General features: G+C 35.7%; 1 protein-coding gene across 1 annotated transcript; it reads right to left on the bottom strand.

Moving 5' to 3' along the window:
* Positions 1-7177: 7177 nt before the first annotated feature.
* LOC140805703 (uncharacterized protein At4g14100-like) lies at positions 7178-11260 on the bottom strand. Its single transcript, XM_073161982.1, has 2 exons — positions 10715-11260; positions 7178-7488 (listed from the first exon to the last, which is right to left on the bottom strand). The coding sequence occupies exons 1-2, from the start codon at positions 11178-11180 to the stop codon at positions 7322-7324; spliced, it is 633 nt and encodes a 210-aa protein (XP_073018083.1). The 5' UTR covers positions 11181-11260; the 3' UTR covers positions 7178-7321.
* Positions 11261-24689: the final 13429 nt, after the last annotated feature.

Here is a 24689-nt window from a genome sequence, read left to right as displayed (position 1 = left end):
ATCTTGTGGATCTATACCAAAAATCAATCAAGGAAAATGGAAAAATGGAGATAAATTTTGTGGACAATGATGATCCAATTGATATAACTCACTTGGACGTCTCTGATTTCTTTGCTGATCCAGATGGAAATATAGATAATTTGATTGGTGGTGGTGTGTTAGAAAATAATAAGTAATTACTTTCATTGGTCTTGTTCCTACTTTGAATTTCTATTGTTTAATAGGTTATCGTGGTCTCGTTTTTATTTTGATGTTCAGTTCATGTTTAAGATTTGTCATGGAGGTTTATTTTGTTATTCAATAAATGTTTTCATTATTCAATAAAATATTTCATTTGAAAGCTTTACACATTATTTATTGAATTTATCTTATTGAATTATATTTTTATTTTATATTAACGATGGAATGTCAGGATGAATGCTTAGTGGATAGTGGTACAACACATACCATTCTTCAAAATAAAAGGTATTTTTTGGAGTTAACATTAGCTGAAAATAATGTTACAACAATATCGGGTGCATCAAAAATTATTGAAGGTTATGGAAAGGCAAAAATTATTTTACCAAATAATACAAGCCTATATATTAAAAATGCCCTATATGCAAGCAAATCCAGTAGAAATTTGCTTAGCTTTAGAGACATCCGCCGAAATGGATACCATATTGAAACATTAAATGAAAATAATTTCGAATACTTTGCATAACATCTATTATATCTGGCCAGAAGCAGATAAAAGAAAAATTATGTGCACTCCCTTCTGGAATGTATTTTACAACAATAAAAACAGTCGAAGCAAACATTGTCACAAACCAGAAGTTTGTTGACCAACAGAGCTTCAAATTATGGCATGATCGACTTGGTCACCTTGGGGCAACAATGATGCGCATAATAATAATTAACTCACATGTACACCCTCTAAAGAACCAGAAGATTCTTTTACACAATGATTATCCATGTGTAGCTTGTTCACAAGGCAAACTAATTATAAGACCTTCCCCTACAAAGATTGATGTTGAAATCCCAACCTTCTTGGAGAGAATTCATGGGGATATTTGTGGGCCTATACACCCACCATGTGGACCATTTCGATACTTCATGGTATTGATTGATGCGTCTACTAGATGGTCACATGTTAGTTTACTTTCAACTCGAAATATAGCTTTTGCTAGATTACTTGCGCAAATTATTAAATTACGAGCTCAATTCCCAGATCACTCAATCAAGACAATTCGTCTTGATAATGCTGCTGAATTTAAATCGCAGACATTTAATGACTATTGTATGTCAATAGGGATTTCAGTTGAGCATTCGGTTGCTCATGTCCATACACAAAATGGCTTAGCAGAGTCATTCATTAAGCGTTTGCAATTAATTGCTAGACCATTATTGATGAGAACCAAACTTCCATCATATGTGTGGGGACATGCCATATTACATGCTGCATCATTGATTCGTATAAGGCCAACTAATTATCACCAATACTCACCCTTACAACTTGCTTATGGTCGAGAGCCTGATGTTTCTCACCTTCGAGTATTTGGTTGTGCAGTACAAGTCCCTCTCCCACCTACACAGCGAACCAAAATGGGCCCACAACGTAGACTTGGGATTTATGTGGGATATGATTCACCATCTATTATTAGATTTTTGGAACCTTTAACAGGAGATTTGTTTACTGCGAGATTTGCAGATTGCCACTTCGATGAATTGGAATTTCCAAATCTAGGGGAAATAAAGTTATGTCCCGAAGAACAACAAAAGATTTGTTGGAATGAGAAAACACTATCTCATTATGATCCTCGAAATAATCAATGCAAGCAAGAAGTTGAAAGAATCATTCACCTGCAAAGAATTGCAAATCAATTGCCCGATGCTTTTGTTAATACAAAGAATGTGACAAAGTCACATATACATGCAGAGAATACCCCTGTCAAAATTGATGTCCCCGTAGGACCAGCTATTATTCAACCTGCAAATGAATCTAAAATACGCCAGAAGCGTGGTCGACCAATTGGTTCAAAGGATATTGTACCTCGAAAAAGAAAGGTACAAGAGAAAGAAAATTCAAAAGCTCCCGAAGAAGAAATCTTGGATGATATAGTAAGAGAGATCCATGAACCAAACTTGGATAATATTATTCCTGAAGAATCAAATTCTCATGAAAATAATGAGATTTCAATAAATTATATATCATCTCGAAAATTGTGGGATCGAAATAACACGATTGTTGACACTGTCTTTGCCCTAAATGTCGCCCTTGACATCATACATGATGAAGACCTAGAACCACAATCCGTTAAGGATTGTCAACAAAGAGATGATTGGCCAAAATGGAAGAAGGCCATACAAACTGAATTAGACTCACTAGAAAAACATAAAGTGTTTGGACCTGTAGTACGAACACCTGAAAATGTAATCCCAGTAGGATACAGATGGGTTTTTGTACGAAAGAGGAATGAAAATGGTGAAATTGTAAGATACAAGGCCCGACTCGTAGCCCAAGGTTTCTCGCAGAGACCTGGAATTGACTATGAGGAAACATATTCACCTGTGATGGATGCCACTACTTTTCGATTCCTAATCAGTTTAGCAGTATCAGAAACTCTTGATATGCGACTTATGGATGTTGTAACTGCTTATCTTTATGGTTCACTTGATAGTGATATATATATGAAAGTGGTGAAGCACCCAAGGCTATGTTATCAATAAAACTGCATAAATCCTTATATGGATTAAAGCAATCTGGTCGCATGTGGTACAATCGTCTTAGTGAATATTTGTTAAAAGAAGGATACACAAATAATGCTATTTGTCCATGCGCTTTTATAAAAAGAACAGATGAGGGTTTTGCAATTGTGGCAGTATATGTTGATGATCTAAATCTTATTGGCACTCCAGAAGAGCTTACTAAAACTGCCAATTACTTGAAAAATGAGTTTGAGATGAAAGATTTAGGAAAGAAAAAATTTTGTCTCGGATTGCAAATCGAACATTTGCAAGAGGGAATATTTGTTCATCAATCATCATATACAGAAAAAATATTAAAGCGCTTTTACATGGACAAGGCACACCCATTAGCATCACCCATGTATGTTCGATCACTTGATGCTAACAAAGATCCTTTTCGACCACCTGAAAATGGAGAAGAAATCGTTGGTCCAGAAGTACCATATCTAAGTGCCATTGGTGCACTGTCATATCTCGCAAATTGTACTCGCCCAGATATATCATTTTCTGTTAATCTTTTAGCGAGATATAACTCATGTCCAACCCGAAGACACTGGAATGGTGTAAAACACATATTTCGTTACCTTCGAGGTACAATTGATATGGGATTATTTTATTCGACAAAATCAAAGTCTCCTTTAGTCGGATATGCAGATGCAGGATATCTTTCTGATCCACATAAAGCTAAATCCCAGACAGGTTATGTGTTTACACGAGGAGACACTGCTATATCATGGAAGTCGGTGAAGCAATCCTTAACAGCGACATCTTCAAATCACTCTGAGATCATTGCAATGCATGAAGCAAGTCGGGAGTGTGTGTGGTTGAGATCTATGACACAACATATTCAAGAATCATGTGGACTCCCAACAGCCAAAGATGACCCAACAGTAATATTCGAAGATAATACTGCTTGCATTGCGCAGTTAAAAGGAGGCTACATCAAAGGTGATAGAACAAAGCATATTTCACCAAAGTTTTTCTATACACATGAGCTTCAAGAAAATGGTGATATTGACGTCCATCAAATTCGCTCAAGCGACAATGTAGCTGACTTATTTACAAAGGCATTACCAACTTCAACATTCAAGAAATTGGTGCACAAGATAGGGATGCATCAGTTGAAGGATCTCAGATGATTGAGATCAGGGGAGTATCTATTGTTGTACTCTTTTTCCTTCGTTCAGGTTTTCCCATTGGGTTTTTACTGACAAGGTTTTAACGAGGCAACATTTGAACTCCCACATCTCTTAGAAGTAATTTAATGAGTCGATAATCATCTAAGGGGGAGTGTTATAGAAAAGATATTATAGATGATTATTGATATTGTTACCTATTCAAGTTCTGTAAATCTACTCTATAAATAGAGGTCTCCAATGATGAATAAAGTACACAAAAATCATTCTCTCTTCTCTATATTCTCTACTATTCACAACAAAATTTGTATAATCTAGTTTTCAGATCATGTTTTTGTTAATCAACAATATAACTAGCTCATTTATCTTGTGATATTATTTATCGAAGATAAATATTTATTAATTTCAACTTCAATAAGTTTATTTATGCTTAAACAACTAAAACTGGTATGATTGAAAAATATCTTATAGGTAATATATTTATTTGAAAATAAATTATTCAGTTTTTTTTCAAACTGTCACGCCTCGAGACCGGGGTTAGTTGACATCGGCATTGTTTATCAATCACACAAACGAAAACAACCAGTCTCGTAGTACAGTATAAACCAAAACCAGTTTTTATCATAAATATCATAAAAATGGAATCATCTTTACAACAGTAACTCTGAAAACGATAAAAATTTGTGGAAGCGTTTACAACTTGAATTAAAAACTCACTAGAACATATTCTTAATTAAAAATCTTCATGCGTCCACTATCAGTCCAAAAACTGGTGTCCGATTCTTTTTTCCCTATTTCTTTTTCTGATTTATCTGGGGAGGGTAGAGTAAGGTGTGAGTATTTTGGGAAATACTAAGCAAGTGTGGGCGTATCGAGCACAATAAAACAAAATGCAAAAATTTCGAAACACATGACTTGCATAACATCATTCATATCACATGCATAACATTGACCGACACTGAGATTCATCTACTTTCAATGATTTACTGATATCAGTCCCTAATTTTTACTCCTCTAAGGGGGCGATGCCGTATAGTGGTTATATCCCTTACCGCGTAAGGGTACTTCATGGTTGAGATTCCTAACCATATCAAGTTGAATTCTCACAGTGTCAAAACATTACTCATGCCATACATCGTAACCAGAAGGGGTAGAAAAAGAATTTGCGTTCTACTGAATTTTCATAAAAACGAAATGCATAACTCGAAAATTCAACATTTAAAACATGCCCACTTACCTTAATCCTCGAAGAAAAACACAAAGAATTCGAAAATCATAGAAGAATCATGTAACCGACACTTCGAAAACGCCACAGCACCATCGCTCGAAAAATCAGCCGTCTTGAAAAATTCATTGCGCCTTATCGAACCGTTGGATCATACTCATATTTTCATAGTATGTTCAAAAGTATGTCAAATAAATTATGAATGGTGGTGATCGGGTTTAGAAGTCGTTTGATACTTATGGACAAAAAATCGTAGGTATATTGTTTCCCGCCTAGAATCGGGGCAGTTTTCTTGCGAAGCCCATAAAAAAAAATTAACCATTGGATTTGGCCGAAATTTGGATATGTTTGTCGAAACATATGGAAGCACATTCTGAACGGTGGAGATCGGATTCCGATAAATCGAGCGAGAGAAACGAATTTCTGAACTTGATCAGAATTTTGATTACTCGTGCAGAATTTTTGGATAGAGAATTTCGAAATTTTGGAGAGGAAACTCGAAAATTTGAGGTGTAAATTCTGAATGAGAGCTTCTCCTATTTATAGAGGGTTGGATGTGATCCATATCATATGTTATCTCCTCATTTAAACCTTTGAATTAAATTTTAAATCTAAGATAATTATCATATACTATCTATCATTATCTTTATCCAAATATCCATATATATATGTATTATCTCTTATCTTATATCTTTATCTGATATAATCTATATCATCTCAAATCTTAGATCTTTATCTGGTATAATCTTTCAAACTTTGAATTTATATATCAAAAATTTCTTATTTAATATCTTAGATCATGATCTATTTATTTATCCCAAGTTCAAAATATATACACATATTATCTTAAAGTTTGAGTTCAAAAATATTGTACACGATATAATTATTCACTAATTTTAGATAATCTTGCAAATCTTACATCTTATAATGATATAGATACCCGAAGATTGTGCAAATCTTAGTACCATTAAATTACAAAATATTATCATTATTATGCAAAAATCTTGGATTTTACACAAACATTGTAGCATATTAAAAAATTGTCGAAGTTTTATACAGTAAGTACTACACAAGCTAGTTAAATGACTAACTCTTTAACTTATCCAAACTCAACAAATACCCCAAAGTCTCTTGATATTGTTTAAATTATTCAAGCCGAACTTGAAGAAAATATCGAGTTTGTTCAATTATAAACTAAAAAAATATTCAAATTAATCTTTTTTATTTAACATTAGACCAATTTTTTTCCTTTTCGGTAGGCCACCAACTCAAAATATAGATGTTGGACTCCCTCCAGGATCGAACCTTGAGTCAATGGCCTCCTTAGCCTCGTAGAAGGTCCGGCCCTAACACCAACGATAATGATTCTTGATTTGGTTTACATTGTGATGCAGCTATATTTATAGTGATAAGACTCCTTTCGAGAAATGGCCTGATAAGTACTCTTGTCCAGGTAACTGGTATGATACACCCCATAGATGAATGATATTTTTGCACTAATCAAATTAATTAGAATGAAGATATCTTATATGCATATATCATATATCTTTGTTCAATTACATAGATCTTTGCAGTTTGCATGTTCGTCTCAAATATGTAGAGAAAAATACTTATGAATATAGAAACTGCACTATATATCTAAGACAGTCGAAAAAAGAAATGTATCCAATATGTTCATCGTATAATCGTGAATTTTCGATCTCACAAATGTAGTTAATATTATTTTATATTTTACTATATATTTGAAAGTTTAAAATAATTCATCCAATAATTTTGGTTTGATAAAAATAAGACAGCAACTTTATATTATGTGTATAATGCAGGCAGGCATTGCCCTTTGCAGTTGGACTTGGAGCTATGGTATTAATAGGCTTATTACTTCTATGTCAACTCCACCTACCGATATCTTCGACCAAGCAGTATCGCTAATCTTCTTCTTTTTTTCTTTCTTTTTTTCCATGATTCAAATTGTAATCAAGTGATAATACTTAAATTTCTCTCTTAACGACAAAGATCACAAGATAAGCGAATAAATTTAGTGGGTTTTCCATGATTAAATAATACTCTCTATTGTGATGCAAGCTACATATCAAACAATCCATCGTCGACGACGGGTAATGATAAATTTGGATACTCATAGTATGAAACAAACAAAGTAAGTTGTTTATCAGTCAATAAATACTCACTTTATTACCCATCTTCCATCCATCTAGTTGCGGAAATACACCCAAAATCAAATCGCAAGAGGAACACTTGGGAGGATTTGTCTCATCAAACTCCAATAGTCAAATGGCGATCGAGCCACGCTACTGTTTTCCTTAAAACAATAGACTGGAGCCTGCCAATTGGGATCTTCAAGTATTTTTCCAACCTCAAATGTGATTACATGAGCCACCATGCCTGCATTTCATAAATCTCTGGGGCGAAATCAAAATTTTTTAATCGAATGCAAAAAAATCCGTTGATAAAAAAGATTAATTGCATATATTAATTACTCAGTGAAATATCAAGATTATTTAAAACCTCTTATGGAAAAAATACTATCTATTAACTTCTCGTGTTTTCAAATCTTGAGCACACATATATTTGCTCATAAGTGTTTTCAGGGTTGTGTTGAGCTCAAAATTTTAAAACATGGAGAGTTAATAGTCATGTGAGATTTTCTCCTTATTTGATTGTTAAATCATTTTTTTTTTTATCTATTTTCTATTTTTCCTACTTCTTTGTTCTAATAAATTTAGCAATCTCATCATTATATTTGATTTTCATTTTTTTCATCATCAAATTTGATGTTGATTAATAATCTCTTTGGTACTTGCTTTATTTTTTCGTATGACCTTCTTATTTTGTTTCTTCGAGTAGTTCACACTTCGAATCTTACTTCATTTTATTTTCTCCCGTTTTCTACATCTTTCACCACCATTGACAACAAATCATTGTTCAAAGTAACTAATTGGTCTAATTTGAAATGAAACTTGTGATGTTTCTTGTTTCGTTCTCTGAGGTTTTCTTTATGTTTAAACATATATTTTTCCTGCCAATGAACTAAACCCATACTTAAAATAAATTTTCACCTCTCACATTGTTTTCATTTATTTCATTTCTCAACGTATTTATATATTCCACCAAAAAATCTGATATTTCCAGATTATTATTCTTTCATTAGACAAATGAAAAAATACAATATCAGAACTTATCTATGTTTTGCTTATATTTTAGGTTATGCAGCATTCTAAATCAAATAATGATAATTTAAGTTTTTCTTTTAAATGTGTTCGATAATTATGTTTCAAAATAATAAAAATTTCAATGAATAAATAACAAATCATCATAAACAAAACAGACGAATCAATTATTTAAAATCAGATTATAGAAGTCCATTTTATAATGTCTAAATATAAATAATAAATAGTGAAAAAGATGAACAATATCTATATAGCAAATCTAAAATATAAATTAATTTTTTTTACTTATATAGTTTCTATTTTAAGAAATGACATTTACTTCGATGTCATACTCCAATTATTCATGAGTTGGAATTTTGATTTACAATCATATTTCAAAATAAAATGAGTGGAAAAAAGAAAGGAATTAAGGGAATTAAGACACAAAAAATAACCATAATTTTTATTTTTTGGAAATACATAACATTTTTTCCACATTTATTATAAAATCAATCAATTGACAACTCAATATTTAACGCAGAATTATTTGATGATAATAAATGATACTAATTATATATACATTTTTTTTAATCAAAAAGAAAAACTATGATTTGAAAAAATAAGAAGTTAAAACATATAGAAATTATAAGAGTCGTATATAGTTTTTTTTTAAATAATATCAACTTAGCACAGTGATAATTGAAGATAAATTAAACAATTTTACATATTAAATCTCGGGGAAAAAACAATTTAAATACATGTTATATAAAATTTAATTGTTCAAAAAATAAGAAACAATACAACATCACATTGATGAATCTGTATTGATTGAAAAAAAAAACTGATTTAAATTACTTGAATCATTATATAAAATTGTTATAAAATAGGAAAAAAATGGTCAAACATATCTACGTTATGAGAATAAATAAAAGAAAAACATGTATTGTGATTGCATAAAAAACCAAGCCAATTTTTGTCGATAAATATAACATATCCGAATGAAATTAAAATATGATTTTAAAAAAATTTACTGCAAATTAAGTGTGTCAATTAAAAACATCGTGGAATGAAGTAATATGAATCATTATGATCAGATAATTATGAAAATCGAAATTTTTTTTATAAATAATTTACCTTGACTATGTTTTAAGTTAAATAACATCATATTTTCAATTTACTCGAAATGAAAACTAACAGTGTGTTTGGCAACCAGGATTTGAGAGGATTTTGTGGGATTTGGAATTTGATTTGGAATTGGATTTGGAAATTCAAGTATTTGAAATTCCATTTGGTGTTTGGTTTAAAATTTAAAAATGGTATTTACAAATCCATTTCTTGTTTGGAGAAAAAAGGATTCGAATTTGGAATTTTAAAATTTTACTAAACTACCCTTAGAAACTTTTGGTGGAGAATGATGTGTTGGATAAAAAAGTAATTTTATGTTTTTAAAATCCAAATCCCACCAAATCTTATCAAATTTGATGGGATTTGGATATGCTTGATGAAATCCCATGAAATCCCAAGAAATCCTAAGCAAATCCGAATCCTTTTATTTTAAACATCTTGCCAAACAGTAAAAATAGGATTGCCAAACACACTGTAAAGATTGAATTTCTAAACATTTTAACAAAATAAACAAACTAAAATGACAGGAATACATATATATTAAGGATAGATTTATTATTTATGATAAATATGACATATCTAATACATTCGAAAGCAACTTCTTGATTCAATTTTTATAAAAAAAAAAAAAAGTTAAATCTATCATTATTAATATAAAAATATATGTACTCAACAAATAAAAAGTAGATGAATAAAAACTGAACAACGCACGTTAAATTATACATAGATCAATCAAAACAATATACATTAGATTAACACTAATTTGATTTCTTTAGTATATTAACTCATTTGATTAAAAAAAAAAGCTCAGCACTTTCATATAAGAACGAAAATAATGATAATTGTCTACAAAAATTTATTTAAGTTAAAAGATGTAAATCGAAAGCACATATTATTTAAATCTGATTGTGTTTTAACATAATCGAAGGAAGAAAGCTTCCAAGTTTCAAAGCAATAGATATAATAAAAGGCAAAAGTTTGTGTGAGACGGTCTCACGGGTTATATTTGTGAGACGGATCTCTTATTTGGGTCAACATAAAAAAGTATTACTTTTTATGCTAAGAGTATTACTTTTTATTGTGAATATGAGTAGGGTTGACCCGTCTCACATATTATGATTCGTGAGACGGTCTCATATGAGACTCACTCATAATAAAAATACTCAACATCGAAACTCGAGATGTAATTAAAGCAAATAACAAAATACTTATAACGATACCTAAAGATAAATATAAGATATGAGGACAATTCAATTAAAAAATAATAAAAATTCAAACTTTTATAATAATGATAATAATGATAATAATAATAATATATTAAAGATTTGAATGTTTACCCGTGAAAAAAGCCCAGTAAACAGGTCTCTTGGTGGCAACATCCTCATAATAGGTGATAAAATCGACCTTCTTCCACACATTACACAGGAATCCATCCTTAACCACCTGCCCAACATACTCCGCCGCATCGAGCCAATCCGGCCGGAGAATCCCGACCGGGAAATGCTTTGTGCTGCACTCCTGATTCTCATCCAATGTGTAGTAATAAGAGGTCCCATTATCCCATTCCAAATCGTATAGCTTTTTCCCGAGCTGGTGCTGGATTATGTTGAAATTGCGCCCATTGGGCCAGTCGTACCAAAGATCCGTGACTTGGAGGAGGCCTTTGCTGCTGTTTATAACGAGAATCGAGTGGAATTGCGGAGGCCATGGCGTGGGTTCCGGGGATTGGGATGAAAGGGAGGGGAAGAGAAGCAAAAATGCGAGGGAGAGACGAATTGCCAGAGGGAAATTCGTTTCTTTCATATTTGCTTCTTGATGCTGAGAGTGGTGGATTGAATTCGAAGAAAGTTTGGGGAGAATGGATGAGGTTTTACCAAAATTATTTAAAATTTAAAGTTTTCACAAATAATGACCAAATGAAATTTGGTCTTTTTTCTTTCCTTTGTCTTTTTTTTTAAAAAAAAATCAGAGAAATTTTAAAAATTATTGAACAAATATCAGATTTTCTAGAAAAGTGAATGATTTTTTTTGGACAAATTGACCTAAGGCTAGAAAAAATAGGACATTTGCTCATTATATCTAATTGTATAAAAAATAAAGTTATCTAATAACAATTTGAATGACATAAAATATTAAATTTTATATTTACCTTTCTTACATCCAAGGTTCTAAAAAACGTGAAACGCCCCGAAGCGCGGATGTCGAACTCCAAGCTTTTCGAGCTTAAGCGAGATTAGCACAAGCTTAAGCGTGAAAAATCGTTTTTTATCTTTAGTGTAATTGTTTATCTCAAACCAATAAATAGATAAAATAATACATAAATATGATAATTTAAGTTGATGCATTAATTCACATCTTTATAAAAGCATAAAAATCTGAAAATTACAATCTTTATTTGTTTTCTAGAACTAAACCACATTAAAAATGCTAAATATTTGTCAAATCATTATCGGAAATGCCTAATCATAATTAAAATTTAAAAATAAACATATAAATTATAAACCTAATTTATTATTTTAAAATAAAAAAACATACATTCAAAATAAAAAATTTAAATATAAATAGATGCGATTAATTGTGCTTAAGCATACTTAATTAGACGTCTTAATTACGCTTAATTCAGTAAACTACAGTTTAACCGCTTTTTTCCGTTTTCTTCGAAGTGGGACGTTTTTGTCGAGCTTTAATGCGCTTAAGCGGGCTTTTTAGAATACTACTTACATCTACCTCCGCTGAAACTTAAGTCACTCAAAATTTTTATAGAGAAAAAAATTTAAATAATCTATTACTACTATAAATATATAAGTTGAATTGTGAATTTTGTTGCGCGTTTTCCTACCGCAAGTGTACGGTGTCAAGTTTTAGTACTGGTTAGAGTACAGATATCAATCCCACGAGGAGTGTGCGTAAAATGGTATATCAATTCTTGTAATTAAAATAGTCTCAACTTTATTTAGAGAGATTGAATAAACGGTTGGTTTGTTTGAAATAATTAACTGAAAACAATGAATTAATTAAGTCACCGAATTGAGAGATAATAATGAGAGAAAATATCTAGAGAAATGATTTCACAAAGTTTCCACGATAATCATTCACAGTTTAATTTATATTCCTGAATTCCAATCAATTAATGGCCAAGAACACTTAGATTGTTTTATTCTCCCTTTCCCAAGTGACGAATAAAGTGTATCTATCAACTTCGATTCAATTATTCCTAATTAGAATCTACGTTTCATAGATAAATGCAAACAATGTTCTTACTAAGCCTCGCTAAAGTTATACGCCTTCTGAACGCTATAAACATTTAACGATGTGTCTCTAATGATCTATAATCCTAGTCCCTCTCCCGAGTTATAAGATTAATCAAACAACAACAATTTATGGCCAGTAAATTGCAGTGCAGTAAACACAGAGAACACAATTAAACGAAAGCGGAATTCAATCAAATAAACAATGGTGTCAAATCATCGTTTCAACAGAGTTACGTCATTCTCTAGACTGGAAGTTTAGTTCATCACGAAATCCAAGAGAACCCAAGACATATTTGTAATTCTAGGCATCGATACACAATAGAATAAAGAAACAAAGGAAAAGATAACAAATCCGAAGTGTCGTCTCTGTTCCCAGATCTGTCGTTCTTCGTATTTGTGACTGTTCTACGCCCTCTGAATCTTCGTCTCGTGTATGCGCTCCGTTTCTCGCCTCTTTTCCTTCCAAGATGGTGTATTCTCGTGTGATTTCTCTCCACGGCTGCTCCTCTTTTCTGACCTAGCGATCGCGCTTTTATACCTATTCTGGCTGCGGCGCGCGCGCGGTGGCGCGCGAGTTGCTGTGTCTGGCCTTGCTTGTGCGCGCGGGTCTGCGCGTGATCTCGCGCTGTGGCGCGCGATCTACTGTGTTTGGCCCATGCGTGTGTGCGCGCGGGTGCGCGAGAGTTGGCGCGACCGCGCGTTCCTCTCGGGTTTCCTGCTGCTTCTGTGCGCGCGGGTGCGCGACATCTCGCGCGGCCGCGCGCAAGCTTCTGTCGATCTCTTGCTTCCATGCACGCGCGGTAGCGCGAGATCCTGCGCGGTGGCGCGCGCCTCTCTGGTCATGCTCCATTATGGGTGTACGCGCGCCTGCGCGTGAAATGGCGCGGCCGCGCGCACACATCTGTTCGGTGATGTACTCGTGGTCGTGCGTTTCTTGGTCCACTTGGCTTCGTGTTCGTTATTTTCTCCATTCCTGAAATGACAACATAAACAAAACAAAAACGCATAATTCTGTTCGAAACAAGCATAATTCAAAATGGATTTAAATGTAAATTAAGTGCAAATCCTGCACTTATCAAACCCCCCAAACTTGAACTTTTGCTAGTCCCGAGCAAAATAAGATAAAAACAGGAAGTCCATTAACAAGTAAAGAAACTCTTAACAGTCATGGATTCGCAAGAAGTGATATTGGCCTCAGATTTTATCCATTTAATGTAATTCACGATTTCCCAAGAGTCATGTGTGTGTGTGTATGTCAATGTTCGTTTACCCCATCGAATGCTCAGATAGAGTAATAATGCCCATTCGCCTTACAGAATCGAGAAATCCTCAGTTTAGTTCAACTCACATTTCATTAAAATCCAAATTCACATTCATAGATCACATAGGACTTTATTGGTGATTAACTGGCTCAATGAATATTCAACGAAATTATACCAAAGATGAAATCACACAACGAGATGCTTGCAAGCAAGTGATCAAAGTCTACACTTGATGATTATGTTTTTCAGGTATCCATAGGCTTAACTTGAACAACTTTTCTCCACTAGTATATTGGATAAATGTGACAAGGTTAATAGGTCTTGTAAGCTTGTAACGTTAGGCCACGGCTCACGGCTACAATAAAAGGTATGGAATTCAAAATTTGAGAGAAATAATCAACTCTTCATCAATTTCACTCTTTTTTCATTTTTTTTTATTCACCATCCACTTATTGTTTTCTTTTCATTCATATCCTTCATCTCCCTTATATTTTCTTTGATTGAACTTTTTCTCTTTCTTTTTGTCTATTTTCAACTCCCTCTTTGCTCACTTCAATTTTTCTTTTTCTTTTCAAGTAGCTTTTGAATCACTACACCACCAATGAATTTATTTCTCTCAAAATCAGGTAGGAAAATAAGTGTATAGGCTTCATTAGGTAGTTGTTGTGGGATGTAGAATAGATACAAGTGGGGGCTAATTGTATGTCATTGACACACACCACTTGATTTTTAGTAAGCTCAAAATGGGACACTAGGGATATTCCGTGTTCATTTGGTAGGCTCGAAGGCTCAACGGTTTCAAAGATCGCCTAAATCATTCCTATGTCACATACTATCCGTATTTCGCCTCAAAAAGTGCTCAAACAAGTTCTAGATTACCGTCAATCCATTAATCATCTCATAAAAACTAGTCACATGCAATTTTCAATCAAAATGATATATGAAATAGGTGCACGAAGAAAAAGTAAGCATCTCAATTAACTTTTAAGCTCAAAGGGCTACAATTGACAGTAAACAAAGAACACAGGCCCAAGGATGTTATGAAAGACTGCCTAGATCATTTCTAAGTCTGCAAAAGTGTCAATCAATGTCATGCAAGTTTTACCAAGAATCGGGTCTCCCTCATCTATTTAGCATCATAGGCATGCAACTTGTCTCTAAGCAACAATAGTATCAATAAACACGACAGTGCAAAATATCTGTGACTCCTAGGTTCTTGTGAACACATATAGATCTCATGACCACAATTCAATTTTCATCATCGGCCACACGTTTTACTTATCCATGACTTTCCCTAACAAATATAGAATGCAAAAAGTAAATAGAACCTAAATTAACTACTGAGCAAAATACAAAAAATTCATAAAAATTCCAACAAGCAATTTGTTACCCCCCAAACTTAAAGTATGCATTGTCCTCAATGTATAGAAATGAAAAAAACATGACAACACATACCTCGCTCCCGAGTGTCAGAACTCGGGGCTCGAATCATCATTCCCAGTATCTTCATCATCTTCGTCCATGTGCTGCGGGTACTGTGGTGGCCAGGTTGGTTGTGGTGGGTAAGGAACATCTTCGGGTCCAGGTGGGAATCGCTGGGCAAGCGCCGATGTGAAATCCATCATGTAGGACATGAAAGTATTAGTGTTTTGTCGGTGTTCGGCCTGCTGTCGGCGTTCAGCCCGCGACTCTTGTTCCAGTCGGAACATCCTATCTCGCAAACTAGAACGAGGAATCGATGGTGGTGGTGGTGGATTGCGTGCTCTGGCTCGCTGGTTGTACTCTGCCCTGGCCTCTTGCCGTTCTATTTCGTCTCCAAAGCGCGAACGTTCTACTTCACATACCAAGATTGGGCCTTTGGCTTTCAAGACCTGTTCATCTGCGCTCCATTGCACACCGGCATAAAGACATAATGCAGTGATAGTATGTGGGCAAGGGAGGCTGACGGTCATAAGTCCTGTACCAGCACGCATGATATAACTGTTAATAAGCTTCCCCAAATCCACGGTCCGCCCAGTCATTATGGCGTAAATCAACGCCACTTTATCTTTTGTAATTTCTGTCTGATGTGAGGAGGGCATGATACGTGAGAGAATAAAAGATGCCCAACTGCGTGGTTTACGGCGTAAATCAGATTTCTTCAAAGTGACTGGGAGCCCTGATTCAATCGCCACTCTGCACCCTCGATGCCTAAGGTCCTGATAATCTCATCGTAGTTCACATCCCCAGTGATCAACTCAGTGTACCCGTCATTTTCAAACTCCGGCAGATTGTAGATTGCATTAATCGTGGCCGAGTCAAAATAGACGAGCTGCTCTCGCACCAAAACTCCGTATTCTTCATGTTTGATTCTCAAATTCGCATAAAATTCACGGACTACGGATATCACAGCGTCTGGCGGAGACTGGGCTATATCCATCCACCCTCGTCGCTCGACCTCTCTAATGAATGCAGAATCGGGGTATGTCATATCTAGCCCTCTTTTTGGAATAATCGACCTAGACATGGTGCTCTCATATACCCGAAAGGCTTCCTCGTTCCAAAATTTGTTAGCATTGTAGGAACGAGATGAGGAAGCCCCGTCCTTTGATTTTTTTCGAGGCGGCATAATTTTCAACACTTTGTATCCACACCAATAATCAACAAATAAAGAGCACAATGCCACCAACAAAGCTTGAATTCTAAAAATTGACCCCAAACAATAATAATGAGGAAGAAAGTACCCTTCAAGAAAATAATTTGAGATGAGAATCGACGGCAGGAGACGGCGGCGGCGGCGGCGGCGGCTGCGGCGGCTAGCTGAGAGGCGGTGGCGGCTTAGAGGTGTGATGGTGAGGAGGAGATTTTGTGATGAGGGAGAGTTTTGGGGGTGGAGGGTTATGTTTTATGAGAGGTTGAAGATGATTTGTGTAGGGGGAAGAGGAAGGATTGGTGGGGAGAAGGATTTTTGAGAGGAAATTGTATGAAGGAGAGGAAATTTTAGATGGAGAATTATGGGTCTGCGGTGGCTGTGAGGAGAGAAGAAAATTCGTGAGTGAAAATCGCGAGTTAGGGTTATAAAGAAGTGGAGCTGAACGCGGCGCGCGGTCGCGCGAGATGTTGCGCGGTCGCGCGCTGTCCTCGGGTCTGTCGGCAATAAATGAACGCGCGCGGTCGCGCGAGAAGTCGCGCTGCCGTGCGCAAGCTTCTGTCTTCCGAGTGTTGGAGGTGCGCGCTGTAGCACGAGATGTTGCACGGTCGCGTGTTGCTCTCGGGTTCTGCCTACTGTTCCTGCGCGCGCCATCGCGCGTACTATGGCGCTGCCGCGCGCGCGCCACTGGTCTCCTTCGGTAATGATATGCGCGCGCGGCTGCGCGGAAGTTGGCGCTGGGTAGCGCATGCCTTTGTATTCTACCCCTTTTTTTTTTTAAAATAATAACCCGCAAAAATAAAATGATTCAAATTAATACTTAACTAAAAAAAAAATTTAAAAATATTAACTATGAAATTGAAATGAAATAATGAAGCAGAGCGATTGCGAAAATAAATAAATGCGGGTTGCCTCCCACACAGCGCTTGGTTTAACGTCATCAGCCCGACTACCAGTCCTGCTCAATTGGGTTCACCCAGACTAAGATTGTCAATATTCTTCACTTCAGTTCCATAATATGCTTTAACCTTCTGTCCATTGACCTTGAAAGTTCGTCCATCACTGCACTTCAACTCGATAGCCCCATGAGGATAAACTGTTTCTACTACGAATGGCCCTGACCAACGTGATTTCAGCTTACCAGGAAACAATTTCAGACGAGAATTGAATAGTAGTACTTGTTGTCCCGGTTTGAGCTCCCTTCGAACTATGATTTTGTCATGCCACTTCTTAGTCTGTTCTTTGTAGATCTTGGCATTCTCATATGCGTCATTTCGGAATTCGTCCATCTCGCTCAATTGTAGTTTTCTAACCTCGCCAGACGCTTTCAAATCAAAGTTCAACTTCTTCACAGCCCAAAATGCCCTATGCTCCAACTCCAATGGTAGATGGCATGCTTTTCCAAATAACAGCCGATAGGGAGACATCCCAATAGGCGTCTTGAATGCAGTCCGATAAGCCCATAGCGCATCATCCAACTTCATAGCCCAATCCCTCCGGTTTGTGTTGACAGTCTTTTCCAGTATCTGCTTAATTTCCCGGTTGGATACTTCAGCTTGTCCATTCGACTGCGGATGGTATGCTGGTGCCACCTTGTGCTTCACATTATATTTGGCCAATAGTGAGTTGAAAATTCTATTGCAAAAATGCGTACCTTCGTCACTTATGATGGCTCTCGGTGTTCCAAACCTGGTGAAAATGTTTTTCTGTACGAATTTCGCTACAACATGAGAGTCATTAGTACTGGTGGCGATTGCTTCCACCCATTTCGACACATAATCAACAGCTAACAGAATATAAGAATAACCAGAGGAAGGGGGAAAAGGTCCCATGAAATCTATGCCCCAAACGTCAAAAAGTTCCACTTCCAAAATATTTGTCAATGGTAGTTCGTGACGCCTAGAGATGTTTCCTAACCTTTGGCATCTATCACATGATTTTACTAAGGTATAGCTGTCTTTAAACAAACTAGGCCAATAAAAACCGGATTGCAATACATTAGCCGCTGTTCGTGACGCTCCAAAGTGTCCACCATATGGTGAAGAATGACACTTCTCCAAAATTTGTTGTGCTTCAAGACCTTCCACGCACCTCCTAATCACTTGGTCAGCACACCTCTTATACACGAACGGATCGTCCCAATAAAAGAACTTTATATCATGGACGAATTTCTTCTTCTGATGGTAGCTCATGTATGGGGGAAGGGTTCCACAAGACAAAAAATTAGCAATATCAGCAAACCAAGGAAGTACAGAGTTTACCTCAAAAAGCTGCTCATATGGAAATGTCTCTTGTATGGCTCCCTCTTCTTCCTTCTCTTCTAGCTCAAGTCTTGACAAGTGGTCAGCCACTTGATTTTCGTATCCCTTCCTATCCTTTACTTCAAAATCAAACTCTTGGAGCAACAAGATCCACCTTATCAAGCGTGGCTTTGCGTCCTTCTTGGCAAATAAGTATCGGATAGCTGCATGATCAGTGAAAACGATTACCTTTGTACCTACCAAGTAGGGTCTGAACTTGTCAAAGGCGAATACTACTGCAAGCATCTCCTTTTCGGTAGTTGTGTAGTTTTGCTGTGCCGCATCCATGGTACGACTTGCGTAGTAGATTGATCTAAAGAATTTATCACGTCTCTGGCCCAACACTAGACCTACTGCATAGTCACTTGCATCGCACATCAATATAAGATAAAAGAAAAATAAAAGCTCTAAATTAAAATCTAGACTAATTGGTAACAATACTGATATAAATTCAAATTTGACACTCCCCGGCAACGTTCATTTATTGTCGACAGACCCGAGGACAGCGCGCGACCGCGCAACATCTCGCGCGACCGCGCGCCGTGTTCAGCTCCACTTCTTTATAACCCTAACTCGCGATTTTCACTCACGAATTTTCTTCTCTCCTCACAGCCGCCGCAGACCCATAATTCTCCATCTAAAATTTCCTCTCCTTCATACAATTTCCTCTCAAAAATCCTTCTCCCCACCAATCCTTCCTCTTCCCCCTACACAAATCATCTTCAACCTCTCATAAAACATAACCCTCCACCCCCAAAACTCTCCCTCATCACAAAATCTCCTCCTCACCATCACACCTCTAAGCCGCCACCGCCTCTCAGCTAGCCGCCGCAGCCGCCGTCTCCTGCCGTCGATTCTCATCTCAAATTATTTTCTTGAAGGGTACTTTCTTCCTCATTATTATTGTTTGGGGTCAATTTTCAGAATTCAAGCTTTGTTGGTGGCATTGTGCTCTTTATTTGTTGATTATTGGTGTGGATACAAAGTGTTGAAAATTATGCCGCCTCGAAAAAAATCAAAGGACGGGGCTTCCTCGTTCGTTCCTACAATGCTAACAAATTTTGGAACGAGGAAGCCTTTCGGGTATATGAGAGCACCATGTCTAGGTCGATTATTCCAAAAAGAGGGCTAGATATGACATACCCCGATTCTGCATTCATTAGAGAGGTCGGGCGACGATGGTGGATGGATATAGCCCAGTCTCCGCCAGACGCTGTGATATCCGTAGTCCGTGAATTTTATGCGAATTTGATAATCAAACATGAAGAATACGGAGTTTTGGTGCGAGGGCAACTCGTCTATTTTGATTCGGCGACGATTAATGCAATCTACATTCTGCCGGAGTTTGAAAATGACGGGTATACTGAGTTGATCACTGGGGATGTGAACTACGATGAGATTATCAGGACCTTAGGCATCGAGGGTGCAGAGTGGCGATTGAATCAGGGCTCCCCAGTCACATTGAAGAAATCTGATTTACGCCGTAAACCACGCAGTTGGGCATCTTTTATTCTCTCACGGATCATGCCCTCCTCACATCAGACAGAAATTACAAAAGATAAAGTGGCGTTGATTTACGCCATAATGACTGGGCGGACCGTGGATTTGGGGAAGCTTATTAACAGTTATATCATGCGTGCTGGTACAGGACTTATGACCGTCAGCCTCCCTTGCCCACATACTATCACTGCATTATGTCTTTATGCCGGTGTGCAATGGATACCTGAAAAACATAATCATCAAGTGTAGACTTTGATCACTTGCTTGCAAGCATCTCGTTGTGTGATTTCATCTTTGGTATAATTTCGTTGAATATTCATTGAGCCAGTTAATCACCAATAAAGTCCTATGTGATCTATGGATGTGAATTTGGATTTTAATGAAGTGTGAGTTGAACTAAACTGAGGACTTCTCGATTTTGTAAGGTGAATGGGCATTATTACTCTATCTGAGCATTCGATGGGGTAAACGAACATTGACATACCACACACACACGTGACTCTTGGGAAATCGTGAATTACATTAAATGGATAAAAGCTGAGGCCAATATCACTTCTTGCGAATCCATGACTGTTAAGAGTTTCTTTACTTGTTAATTGACTTCCTGTTTTTATCATATTTTGCTCGGGACTAGCAAAAGTTCAAGTTTGGGGGGTTTGATAAGTGCATGATTTGCACTTAATTTACATTTAAATCCATTTTGAATTATGCTTGTTTCGAACAGAATTATGCGTTTTTGTTTTGTTTATGTTGTCATTTCAGGAATGGAGAAAATAGCGAACACGAAGCCAAGTGGACCAAGAAGCGCACGACCACGAGTACATCACCGGACAGATGTGTGCGTGCGGCCGCGCCATTTCACGCGCAGGCGCGCGTACACCCATAATGGAGCATGCCTAGAGAGGCGCGCGCCACCGCGCAGGATCTCGCGCTACCGCGCGTGCATGGAAGCAAGAGATCGACAGAAGCTTGCGCGCGGCCGCGCGAGATGTCGCGCACCCGCGCGCACAGAAGCAGCAGGAAACCCGAGAGGAACGCGCGGTCGCTCCAACTCTCACGCACCCGCGCGCACACACGCATGGGCCGAACACAGTAGATCGCGCGCCATATCGCGAGATCACGCGCAGAGCCGCGCGCACAAGCACTGCCAGACACAGCAACTCGCGCGCCACCGCGCACGCGCCGCAGTTAGATCGCGCTTTTATACCTATTCTGGCTGCGGCGCGCGCGCGGTGGCGCGCGAGTTGCTGTGTCTGGCCGTGCTTGTGCGCGCGGGTCTGCGCGTGATCTCGCGTTGTGGCGCGCGATCTACTGTGTTTGGCCCATGCGTGTGTGCGCGCGGGTGCGCGAGAGTTGGCGCGATCGCGCGTTCCTCTCGGGTTTCCTGCGGCTTCTGTGCGCGCGGGTGCGCGACATCTCGCGCGGCCGTGCGCAAGCTTCTGTCGATCTCTTGCTTCCATGCACGCGCGGTAGCGCGAGATCCTGCGCATCCACACATCTGTTCGGTGATGTACTCGTGGTCGTGCGTTTCTTGGTCCACTTGGCTTCGTGTTCGTTATTTTCTCCATTCCTGAAATGACAACATAAACAAAACAAAAACGCATAATTCTGTTCGAAACAAGCATAATTCAAAATGGATTTAAATGTAAATTAAGTGCAAATCCTGCACTTATCAAATTTACATCTATGTCCTTATCTTAATTAATACATGTCTCTTTAGTTGTTTTGTTTTCATTTACTAATTAATGAATCTATTACTCTATTATCACTATAAATATAGGAGTTGAATATTCATTAATACATGTCTCTTTGGTTGTTTTGTTTTCATTTATTAATTAAGAATCTAAACTAAATTGAAGAAAAACAAAATTTTCCATCCATTTTTTGTGATGAAACATCATCTCAAACCCACGTGGAGTTACTCTGATACCAAATATCACGGCTCAGCCCACTTGTGATATTATCCGCTTTGGCACGAGGGCCTCACGACTTTAAAATGCGTTACAAGGGGTTGCTATTCGCTCATTTAAATGCCTAGCATATCTCTCGTTGTTTAGCGATATGGGATTTCGTCTAGAGTTTTTATAGTGTCATTTAAATTTATCTTCCATTTTTTGGAACGACATTTGCACTCCATTTTTTTAAAATATATATATATATATATATATATATATATATATATATATATATATATATTTATTTATTTAATAAAGATTTAAATAATAGTAATAATCCAATTTTTAAAAAAACTTATATATTTAATGAAATTCAAAATGATAAAAATAATAAATATATTTTTTTGTTTGTTTTTTCCTAGCTACTACTATTATTATTATTACGATTCTAAATATATGGCTTAAATTGTCAATTTACATCTATGTTCTTATGTTCGTGAAATTATATTCATATGTCAATGTATTTGTTTTTTCATCTATTAATTAATAAAATCTAAATTAAATTGAAGAAAAATAAAATTTAGTCTCTATTTTTTGTGATGAAATTTTCACTTCATTTATAAAATAAAATTATATCTTTAATGAAATTTACGATGATAACAATAATAAATATATGTTTTTTGTTTGTTTTTTCTTAGCCATTAATAACTTTTAAAATAAATTGAAAAAAAATGAATTTTAACTATCGTTTTTTGAATGAAAAATTTAGCTATCATTTTTTAGAATGAAATTTAAACCTTCCATTTTTTGGAATGAAATTTGCACTCAATATTTTTGTTTTATTTATCTCTTTTTTCTTTTCTTTTTTTGTGAACTCTATCTTTATGTTTTAGGATGTTCTTTTGTTTGATTTATATTTTTTCAATAATTAATAAATTTTAAAATAAATAGAATAAAAATGAAGTTTATTTTTTTGTTCAAAAATTTATAGTTATCCAATTTTTGAGTAAATCTTCTGTAAGACGGTATCAAGTTGATATATCTCTAAGAAGATTCGACATTTTTTATCAACTAATGTTAATGTATTTTAAAATAAATCGAAGAAAAATGAATTTTACACCATTCTTCAAAATTTTATAGTTCTCCAATTTTTGAGTAGGTTTTCTGTGAGACGGTTTCATTGACATATATCCTAATACGAGTCGACCCAATCATTCCCAGAGTGAAAAACAATATTTTTTTCATGATTCAGCTCAAATTGGAGACATGTTTTACAAAATTGACCCACGGAACAACTTCATATGAGTTTCTGTGACAATTATTTTTAACTTGAGTGAATTAACACATCCATGAATAACGTAAATTGTTTGAATTTATATGTATGTCCTTATATTCATTAAATAGTATTAATAAATACATTTTTTTTTTGTTTTTCAGTCATTGATGAATTTTAAAATCAATTAAAGAAAACTGAAATTTTATTTTGGAATAAGATTTACAGTATTATTTTAAAAAATAATTATATTTTTAATGAAATTTAAAATAAACGACACAATGTCAGCAATATGCACAAGAACTTCCTAAGACTTCATCCATCTTAGTTTTACTCTCACTCGTGCATGCTTAACCCAACAAAACTAAATAACAATGAAAGATTAATATTTTAGTTCAAACATTTCTTGATCTTCAGGTCAAATATTATATTTGTTACCCAAGACAAGACTTTTATTTCTTATAATTGTAATGTACCGTTCAAAGCCATATACAAAGCTAATTGCAAACATAATGAGAATTGCACCGACTTGAGTGTCAATGGGCCAAACCGTAAAACTTTATGCATGACAGACCCAAATAATTATTTGGTACCATGAAAGAACACTTCAAAAGAATTGAAATGAGCTTAAATTTATTTTATATGTAATAATTACTTTATATACATCAAAGTGATAGAAAATGACCAGGAATAAGAATGAATTCAAATCCTTTTTATGTCAAACAAATTATTCTTACATATATAATTACTTAAAATGATTTATAAGATTTTACTTATGTTTTTTGAATAATTTTTTTGCTCGAAAAATAATTTTTTTTTTAAATATTACAATTATCTTCATGTTTTATGTCATGTCAAATTTCTTTCGGTAAATACTTGTAGAACTTGTAGCTAATTTTTCAATGACGCGATTTATGTATAGATCTTTATAATTTCAAAATATATCATGAGAAATTTAGAAATTATGGTTGTTGTATATTCCACACGTGCAACGCACGTACATGTCTACTAGTATATATATATATATGTCTATATATATATATATATATGCTTCAGAAATATTATGAACAATTGCTTACTTGTTCACAAAAACACATTTATACTTCAAAACCTTTTGTATCCATGTACAACACTGGCCGAAGCCAATTCAGTATTACAAGCGATATATTCATTTTAAATAGACATCCCTCTCGTTTCTCCTT

The sequence above is a fragment of the Primulina eburnea genome, chromosome 11 (assembly GCF_022965805.1).
Source record: "Primulina eburnea isolate SZY01 chromosome 11, ASM2296580v1, whole genome shotgun sequence".
Classification (NCBI taxonomy): Eukaryota; Viridiplantae; Streptophyta; class Magnoliopsida; order Lamiales; family Gesneriaceae; genus Primulina; species Primulina eburnea.
The sequence above is the reverse complement of the archived record's forward strand: the minus strand, read 5'-3'. Positions and strand labels throughout refer to the sequence as shown.

Excerpts from the sequence above, each read along its gene's own strand:
- LOC140805703 (XM_073161982.1), bottom strand. The coding sequence starts at position 11,180 with ATGAAAGAAACGAATTTCCCTCTGGCAATTCGTCTCTCCCTCGCATTT. Across the intron at positions 7,489-10,714 it reads TTACTGGGCTTTTTTCACGG|GCATGGTGGCTCATGTAATC; the intron begins GTAAACATTCAA and ends TATGAAATGCAG.